General features: G+C 49.4%; 1 protein-coding gene across 1 annotated transcript in view; it reads left to right on the forward strand.

The window, feature by feature from the left end:
- LOC142313284 (glutathione S-transferase omega-1-like) overlaps positions 1-8,969 on the forward strand; it is a 12,903-nt gene extending 3,934 nt beyond the window's left edge. The window contains exons 2-6 of the mRNA XM_075352278.1: positions 2,886-2,994; positions 3,484-3,706; positions 5,379-5,480; positions 6,995-7,101; positions 8,706-8,969. Of these exons, the coding sequence (XP_075208393.1) occupies positions 2,886-2,994; positions 3,484-3,706; positions 5,379-5,480; positions 6,995-7,101; positions 8,706-8,862 (698 nt within the window). The 3' untranslated portion in view covers positions 8,863-8,969. The remainder of the gene's footprint in view (positions 1-2,885; positions 2,995-3,483; positions 3,707-5,378; positions 5,481-6,994; positions 7,102-8,705) is intronic.
- The last annotated feature ends 1,156 nt before the right edge of the window (positions 8,970-10,125 follow it).

Here is a 10,125-nt window from a genome sequence, read left to right on the forward strand (position 1 = left end):
TAGGTTTATTGCCATAAAGAACAAGAGTCTCAAGGAATTGAGATCAGGTCAGCAGGTTCTTTCTGAGTCTGGAGGCAGTTTTCCTCGATGTTATGCTTTCAGGGGGTGCAGCTTGTAATCGCCTGCGGTTGTGACTTGGAAACCAATCCTGCAACATGGCGAAATGCATTGGAAGGAGTGAAAAGGGAGTGTAGTGAGAAAGTGTCTACGAAAGACTTAACTCCTTGTCGTCTAACAGCTGGTATGGTATAATAAATGACAGGTAGCCTTTCCCGCTGTATAAGGCAGGGGCCAATGTCGCGGGTGGAGGGGACGCCGCGCTCTCCCACTGCTCGGGTCCGGCTGGCACTGCTGCTGCTCGGTGGCTCGAGCGATGGGCCGGATCCTGGGGACTCGAGCGGCGCTCCTCGCCCGTGAGTGAAAGGGGATTGGGATTTGGGATTGTTTATTGTCCGTGACGCCACCCACGGTTGTGGTGATTTGTTGACACCACCGCTGCTCTGTATGGGGATCCCGGGAGTGGTGGTATGGAGCAGCCAGATGTTAATCCTCCCCTCCGTGGGTAGGGGGTTGGTTGTCCCGGGGCCCAATGATGAGGTGGGTGATGCAGGGCTTGGTGGGGTGCAGGGACGCGGGGGCAGCTCTGTGCCTTGCGGCACTGTGGTACTCACTCAGCCTGAGACGATGACACAGTTCTCGGTAAAACACACGGCTGGAAAGACGGTTCCCACGGACGGCTGCACTTGCTTTCCCCAGTAGGTGACGGTGACGGTCCCTTTTTCCCTGCACCTAAGATGATGATGGGTTCCCACCGGTAACCCGCTCCCCGGCTTGGATATGGGCCAGAGGAGCCCTACTTGGCTCGCAGGCGCTGGCCCTGAGAAACTGGTGCCGTGGCGGTGTCTCTCTGTTGCGGTTGGACTGTTGCCTTCAATCGGGACTTGGTTGTTAGGAGACAGACGTCCCCCTTCACTGACGGATTTGGCAAATTATGGCGACTCCTAGCCTTGCCGGGATCCGAAAGGCCCCTGCCCTGGTGCTGACTGTTCTTCGTATACTGCTCCAGACCGCCGGGTCACCACCCGTCCGCGATCCTTCCAGCAACCTCCGAGCAGTCCCCCTGCAGACTATCACCGCCGTCTGCTGACCTTGCTGTCACTGTCCGGGGCACACACCCGGACCAACTTCAGGCTTTACTACTCTCACTTTTTCTGTCACTTCAGCTTTTCTCCTTAGCTCCACTACTTCTTCCTTCTACTTTCACTTCCTTAACTGTTCTGCCTGGTTCTTCCCGCCTCCAAGGCTGTGAACTCCTCGGTGGGCGGAGCCAACCGCCTGGCCCACCCCCTGGTGTGAACATCAGCCCCTGGAGGAAGGCAACAAGGATTTTGGTAGCCTCGGTGTTCCTAACTGGGGTGTAGGGTGTGATGGTGTTATGACCTGTGACCCCTGGCTTGCCCAGGGCGTCACAGCCGACATCATTGGTGCAGCTGTGGCGCCCTGGACAAGCCAGGGGCCACAGGTAACACACACACCCCCACCCCCAGCAGTTCACAGCAGACATCCCCAGTGAGACTTTATTTCTTCCTCGGGTTCAGACACACACAAGGTGGGCGGAGTCAGGCAGATGGGCACGCCCACCAAGGAGTTTAGCTGGCTTGAGGCAGGAAACAAGAGCAGACAAGTCCAGGCAGAGGAAGAGAGGTGGTCTGCAGAGAGGCAGACGCAGACTGGGGCCTAGGTTGGAGCCTAGGTCCCTCATGTAGCCAGTGAGGCAGATGGTAGTGGCCATCTGCAGGAGCCGGGAAGACAGTCTTGGTGGAACCATAGGTAGCCAGGGCTGGGCGGTGGCCCACCGGTACTGAACCGGGGAGCCAGCTGGAAACCGGAGCGCGGGAGGAGCGTACACAGAGGTGAAGGAAAGGACTTACACCACCAACCTGGGGTCAGGGGAAAAACACCGCAGCCGCCTTTGGGACCCGTCCATCCAGCAGTTTGCTTTACTGGAGACTGTGTGTGAATTACTGGCTGAGTGAGTACCACCGTGCCGTGCGGCACAGCGCTGCCCCCGCGACCCTGCACCTCACCAGGCCCCGTAGCCCGCCTGCAATCCATTATTCCTACCCAATCACTGGGCCCCGGGACAACCAACCCCCTACCCACGGAGGGGAGAACTAACATCCAGGCTGCTCCCTGTCATCGCTCCCGGGATCCCCGTCCAGAGCAGCGGAGGTGTCACCAATCTCACCACAACCGTGGGTGGCGTCACGGACAATATCTAAAAATCCCCACAATCAACCCCCTTTTCACTCACGGGCGAGGAACGCCGCTTGAGTCCCTGGGATCCGGCCCACCACTCGAGCAGCAGTGGGAGAGCGCAGCGTCACCACCTCCGTCCGCGGCACAGGGGTCTAGGAGGTAAGCAGGCCACTACCACCTCTAAAGCAGGAGGCATTGGGCTTTATGTTGAGCCATTGGACTGCAAAGGGCTCATACAGTATACTGTTCCAGTACAGGGGCCTCTTCTGTCTGCCAGTGATGTAAGGATCTATTTTTCTTGCTGCGGTTAACTTTGGTAATAGAATCAGTAATCCATGGTGTGGCCACAGTGTTTATAGCCTTCACTTTTGCCTGATGCACTCCCAAGTGTGCACATTAGAGACCTAGCGGGGACCGATATGTGAAGCATGTGCCCAGAAAGTGTAAATTTATGTAATGGAGTGTCTCCAGCAATTTTTCAGAGAACTGATGGCATTTTGGTAAAGTGTGTGTGTGTGTTATTTTAACCCTTTCTCCACAGCTGGTTTATGTTTCACTTGCACAGTATGATCTGTACCTGATGCCTTACGGATATCAATAAAATTAATGAAAATCTACTTTTGCAGACAGCATTGCCCCAGGACCGGTACCAAAGGGAGTAATTCGACTTTACAGCATGAGATTCTGCCCTTTTGCCCAGAGAGCAAGGCTTGTCTTGGCTGCCAAAGGAATCAAGTAGGCACCAGATTTTATACCATTTCTTGAGATTTGATGTCTTTCACGTTTTGTTACATTTATGCTCATTTAGGGCCAGAGATTGCAACTCCTGGCTAATTCCATACACTAAGTGGAGCGGAGGCCGAGCATGTCATACCTCTACTCAATCATTCAGGCCACGAATACAGAGCCTGGTTCTAGGTGTACCAAAGCCCTGACCTTGGGATCACTGAGGGTCCTAGACATCACCCATCCAGCAAGTGCAAGTTATCCCCTATTCTAAGGACTATCCAAAACATGTGGTTTTTTTTTTTTTTTTCTTGGGGGAATTGTCCTTTTTAAATGTATGTTTTAAGATATTGGTAAATGGTGTCTATATAGAGCAGGCTGGTCTCCTGAGCCCACTCCATACACTTACAATTGTAACTTTTGTCCATGCAAAGTGACTTACACCAAAATAAAAAACACATTTCATCAGAAGTGACCAGTTTTCCCTTTTCTATTCAGACATGAAATTGTCAACATTAACCTAAAGAACAAGCCAAATTGGTTTTTCAAGAAAAGCCCTCTGGGATTGGCGCCAGTTATCGAAACATCCGATGATAAAATCATCTACGAATCTCCGATAGTTTGTGATTACCTGGATGAAGTCTTTCCTGAGAATAAGCTGACCCCGGCCGATCCCTATGAAAAAGCCCAACAGAAGATGCTCCTGGAACACTTCTCTACGGTAGGAAATGTAAAACCCACTCAATGTTCTTTAGGCCCTGTGCACACGCTGCAGATTTTACCCTGGATTTGCTGTAGAAAGTGTCTAACATTGCTGCAGTCATACCCCAGCAAAACCTATGGCATTTTAAATAAAAAAAAATGCTGTGCTGACCCTGCGTTTCTTTACCCCCATTTCCCCCTTCCCCCCCCCGAGGTACCTGCATTTTTTGCCATAGGTAATGGTAAAAATCCGCAAGGACCAACTTGCGGTTTTGGTGCGGGATTCTTTCAGAGGGTCCAGTTCCTAAAGTCTTTCTAGTGCGCACACAGCCTTAAAGGTTTAAAGACAAAAAAAAGTTTTTGCTTAATTATACTGAGGTTCCTTCTGATTCCCTGAAAAATGACTCTTCAGCCATGACTCTTTTTTTAGGCCTCTCATTTGACTCTGCAAAAATGGTAATCTGCTAAACTGCAAGAATCATGGATGTGGTGCAAAACTTACTGAGATCCCAGCCTAAGGCTATGTGCGCACTGGAAAATGGAATTTTCTTAAGAAAATTCCGCAGCTATTCAAAGATTACCGCACCCGTGGTAAAAAACCGCATGCGGTTTGCTGCGGTTTTGCCGCGTGCGGGTTGGGATGTGCTTTATTGCATTCCATGCAATAAAGCACATTGAGGGAAAAAAAAAGTAATTTCACTCAGATGGATAAAGAGACAGAGGACAGATCGCTGCATTTCCCACGGTCGGCAGTGAGTTCACATTACCGGCCGTGGGAAATGACCGGTAATTACCTTTGCTGTCTGCTGCTTTCATTCAGCGCTGTCTGTGACAGTCGCAGCTGGATGTGAGCAGCGCAGGAGCTGTGGATTATGCTGGAGCTGTGGATTACGCCAGAGCTTTGTTTCGGGAGGGGTTAATAAAATGGTGAACGAGGCTTGTTTGTTTTATTTAAAATAAAGTGTTTTTCTGTGTGTTTATTCACTTTACTTATGGGTTGATCATGTCAGCTGTCACATAGACGCTGCCATGATCAAGCCTGGAGTTAATGGCGGCGATCCACCACCATTAACCCCTTGTATTACCCTGCTGCCACTGCTACACGGCGGCAGGAAGAGCCGAGGACACGCCGGTACTGCCGCATAATGCATGCGACAGTGCCGGGGCAGCTGCGGCTGATATTCTCGGCTGCGGGAGGGGGAGTGAGGCGGGGGACATTAACCCTGCCCCTCTCCCTCCCCAGCCTGAGAATACCGGGCCGCCGCTGTGTTCTTACCTCGGCTGGACGGTAAATATACAGCGGAGCACACGTTCTTTGTTTTCTATATTTCCGTTTGATTTCTATGTCTGTGATGTCTGATGTGTTTGTTTACTCTCTGCTCCGCTTCCTCTTCCTGTAATGACATCACTTCCCTGCAAAACCGCAGACTGGCTATGTACATTACCGCAGGGAATAACGCAGGAAAACGCAGTGAACAGCACAGAACTTGCTGCCTGTGTTATTCCCTGCGGGATTTCACGATTAACATTGGAGTGAAATCCCGCAGCGACGTGCGGAAAAGAATTGACATGTAATTGTTTTTTGCGCACATAGCCTTAGTGTGTGTGTGTGTGTGTGTACACACTTGCTTTTGTACATTCCTGTGCTTTAGGAAATGCCTGAGTAATGTGTTTTGTCTTCTTGGCTTCAGGTTACCACTGTACTGTACAAGATATTGTTTACCAAAAAGGAAAATCAAGATACAAGTGAAATAAAGGCACAGTTTTTTGAAAAATATCAAAAACTTGAAGAGGTAGGAAAAGTTTCAGCAAAATATGAATATTGAGAAGTTTTGGTAATGTGTTCTTTCGAATGATACTAGGTTAACAATATATGTATCTTGGGAAGGGAAGCCAAGAAGAAAAATTAGTCACCAGACTTTTGCCACCTAACCCGAGAAGAGCGTAATGTAGATACACATCACTAGATTCAGTAAGTTAGTAGGCTTCTTGCTGTAGTTCTGACTGTTTTAGCAGCAGGAGATTATCACTAGTAAACCTCTATATTCATGTGCTTTGTGTAACCCTTCCCCACCACTGATTGTACACTGTGCATAAGCAGAAAGCTGCTAATTAGTGGTATGGGTGGGATTATACAGCGCTTGGCATTTTAAAGAACTTGTTGATCTCCAGCAGATAAAGTAGTGATTTTTATCAAAACTACAGCAGGCAGGCCAGTAAGTGACACTTCAGTGGAACTGGTGTCTTCTGCTCTAAGACTATACTGATCTCAGATGGGGAGACACAACCCTGGACACACAACACACACACTATCCTAGAGGTCTCAGAGAAAGTGTTTCTCTCCCCCCACCCCAAACCGGTGTGGTGGCTCAGCCTGTCCAAGCCACAGGCAGCATGAATTACAGCTTGGCTGCACAAATGCTGCCAGGTTTCTTCTATGAAGCCTCCAATAAACAGAGCAAAATCTTCAGCACTAACTACATAACGGTGGATTGTGAATCAAACCTGACGTTTTCTTGGCTAGGCTTAAATAATGGTGTAACACATCTGGAAAAATAGCCCAGGAATCTTCCATACATGCAAAGACTCTTTAAGGGGCACTCACCAGTCTAAACTAAAATTCTTTATTTCTCAAACTTTAAAGTGTATCAAACGACAAGACATTTTGCTATACAATGAGCTGCTACAAGTCCGCACCTTCTGACATTTCAGAGACCATGGATTGAGGAGGCTGAGCCATATTGGTCAGGTCCCTGGCCGGCTCTTTCCAGCACAGATCTAGGTGATTGACAGGACGTTTCCTCAAGTGTACATGAAGAGACCAGTCAATCATCTCGAGCCAATATCATGGAGATCTGAGAGGTAGATGGTTGGACCTTGGGGGTGGCAAGCTGAGGGCTGCCATTGTGTAGAGGCCATCTGCTGTCTGTACACATGCCTGACACCCATAACCTGCTCTGGGGCCCATACTGAACCCCCATCATTCCTAAATTTGCATGTACTCTTACAGTGAAGTATATTTTGGGCTCCTCCATACATTCCTATCTTGGATCCGACCTAAATATGGTGACTCGCAGAATTTTTGGCCTCTAATATGGTTCCTAAGTAGACATGGCATGCTGTATTCTGTAAGTAGCAGAAGCGGTGCACACACAGGGCCTATGGGTTCTTCATATGGCGGAATATGGTGCGACCACCTGTCAGTTCACAACACTCTCCATTCTGCATCTTCCCCAGGCCATTTGTGTGGAATCCTCCATTCATATATATATATTTTATATTTTACAAATCTCCTTTTTATTTACAGGCCCTGACAAAGAGGAACAGCCCTTACTTTGGTGGGGAATCTGTATCGATGATTGATTACATGATCTGGCCTTGGTTTGAACGCTTCACTATTTTTGATGTTCTGGAGTAAGTAATATGTAAGGCACTGCAGAATGTTGGTGCTGTATAATCAAGTTAACAAATAAATCATTTTAAGTTCTGTTAGTGAGGACCCCCTCTCCCACTCAGATTTAGAGGTAAGTTGATGAGTCTTTATATAGAACCGCTCAAGAACCTCCGGCTACTACTACAGCAGTTCCTATATGCAGTAGATGCTCCTAGGAGGGTAGTCCAAAGGAAATTGTCGCGGGCGGAGGAGGTGACGCTGCGCTCTCCCACTGCTCGGGTCTGGCTGCTGCTCAGTGGTGGCTCGAGCGGTGAGCCGGATCCCGGGGACTCGAGCGGCGTTCCTCACCCGTGAGTGAAAAGGGGATTTGATTGTGGAGATTGGATATTGTCCGTGACGCCACCCACGGTTGTGGTGATATTGGTGACACCACCTCTGGTCGGGAATCCCGGGAGCGATGACAAGGAGCAGCCTGGATGTTAGTTCTCCCCTTCGTGGATAGGGGGTTGGTTGGCCCGGTGATGGGGTAGGTAGGGATGAATGGCAGGCGGGTTGCGGGGCCTGGTGAGGTGCAGGGTCGCGGGGGCAGCGCTGTGCAACTAGGCATCGTGGTACTCTCAGCCAATGATGAAGACAGTTTTTGGTAAAACACGGCTGGATGGACGGGTCCCACAGACGGCTGCGGTGGTTTCTGCTCCCAGCAGCTTGAGCAAGCAAGGCTGCTTTCACACATCTGGTTTTTGCAGTGCAGCGCTTTGTGGGAAAACCGCATCCAGGTTTTTTTTTTTTTTTTTTTTTTTTTTTTCCCTCTTCTCCCCACTGCGCGTGCTCAGTATCTAGCCACATCCGGCAAACAGATGGGCTGCATGGAAAACGTATGGAACGGATCCGGGGTTTTTTTTTCGCCGCATAGGTGATTGAGCCGCACTGCAAAAAAAAAACGGATGTGTGAAAGCAGCCTAAAGCATCATCTGAACTGGGAAGTGAGAGAAAATCGGGCACAGGTTACAATTAAAACCTTGTCTGGGAAGGATGTGTATATGAGGACACCCTGTTGGGGACCGTCCATGTTTAGGCCACGTTAATGTGGTTGGATGGCTTTTATGCTCCTTTAATTAAAAAATCCTTAGTACCTACATTTTTAACGTTTTACAATGAGTGTTCATGCATTCATTAATAGCCGTGCGCTGATGCATTATGTATGGATATGTTTAAGTTGGCAACATTCCTTATTTGTGTATGTTTAGTATGAAATTAGTGCTTGAATATCAGATCTATGGGGGTCGGGCATCTGGCACTTCCATTAGTAGTGGCCATCCAAGTGCTGAAATTACAGCTGCTGTACCAATGACCGCCCACTACAGAGCATGGCGCTGTTTTAGCTGTTGACAGTCTGATATAAAACACCTGGCACCCTCAATCAGCTGTTACCCATGCTGGTTATCAGACCTCCACTGATCTGGTATTGATGACAAAAGTCAAAGCCTAGAAAACATGTCTAGCAAAGTAAATCCACTCCTAACAAGGATTTGTAGGTTTGGGTATATAGGAATTGCACTATATCAAACCATGGTGGTACAGGATCTACATTTGGAATTTGGTAACTTATTTTCCCTTTCTCTAGTTTCTTGGAGAAGACCCCACTCATTAATGCCTGGTACGAGCGAATGCTGCAGGACCCAGCTGTGAAAGAGACCTTCATTGACCCAGACAGTCACGTCACCTTTATCAAACTCTATATTCACGATGACTTGGATGCGTGTGACTATGGACTTGACTAAAGTCGCCAATGGCTGTGGAATCTGAATATCTACTGCCTTTATTACTGTAAAATAGAATTTTCTACCTCAAAATATTGTAAGATGTGAATAAAAAAACTTCAAGGATTGATCTTGTTGTGTTCAATATACAATCATCCATCATATACAGTATCCAGCAAAACTCCCAAGACAAGAGAAATCTTAAAGGGGTTGTCAAGATATATGAATTCTAGAAAAGAATAGAACAGTTACAATGCTGTCTAGCCAGTCTGTATTTTCTCACAGTATAATCAGAATTTTAGCATATGAAATGCTCAGATGGTGGTGTAGATCTAGTAACCCCAGCCATGATCCGTGCTCGTTCTGCGGGTGGTGGCTCGAGCCTCTCACGGACCCAGGGGTCACGTCGCTCTGCAAGGGAGTTGGTGCTACATGTGGGGTGTTTGGATTTGAGGTGATAGTTTGTGACGCCACCCATGGGTTGTGGTGATTGTAGGCACCACCGCTGCGGTGAAGGTGTGGGGGTTGGTGAGGTGCAGGGGCAGCGCGGTGCCAGATAGCACGGTGGTACTCACTCAGCCAAGAATGGATACAGAGTCTCCGGTAAAACAAACAGCTGGATGGACGGGTCCCGCAGCCGGCTGCTGTGGTTACTCCCGGACGGTTGGTGGTGGCTGCCTTTCCCTGCACCTGTTGTGTATCTTCGATCCCGATGGCTTCCCACCGGTAACCCGCTCCCCAGCTTGGATATGTGCCGGAGGAGCCCCTCTTGCCCACAGGCTCTGGCCCTGGGAATTCTAGCTGTGGCGGTAGCTGTATTTCCCTTTCTCGGTTTGGACGGTTGCCTTCAATCGGGTCTTTGCTGCTAGGAAACCCTGGAGGTTCCAGTCGCTAACGGATTTGACCAGTTTAACGGCGACTCCAAGCCTGGTCGAGGTCCGTAGGCCCTGCCGGTTTGTGCTGGCTTCTCTTTGCTCCCCGGTTCGGTACCGGCGGGCCACCGCCCGTCCCCGGTCCTACGGTTCCGCGTCAATCGACCTCTCCTGCAGACGGCCACCACCGTCTGCCAACCTTGCTCTTGGTGCCCGGGCCACGTACCCGGACACGGTCAGTCTGCTCCTCAACTACAACTTCCCTCCTTCTCCTTCACTCTCCCTAACTGTTCTGACTTCCTTTCCCGCCTCCAGGACTGTGAACTCCTCAGTGGGTGGGGCCAACCACCTGGCTCCACCCCACCTGGTGTGGACATCAGCCCCTGGAGGGAGGCAACAAGGATTTGTGTGT

The sequence above is a fragment of the Anomaloglossus baeobatrachus genome, chromosome 5 (genome assembly GCF_048569485.1).
Source record: "Anomaloglossus baeobatrachus isolate aAnoBae1 chromosome 5, aAnoBae1.hap1, whole genome shotgun sequence".
Classification (NCBI taxonomy): domain Eukaryota; kingdom Metazoa; phylum Chordata; class Amphibia; order Anura; family Aromobatidae; genus Anomaloglossus; species Anomaloglossus baeobatrachus.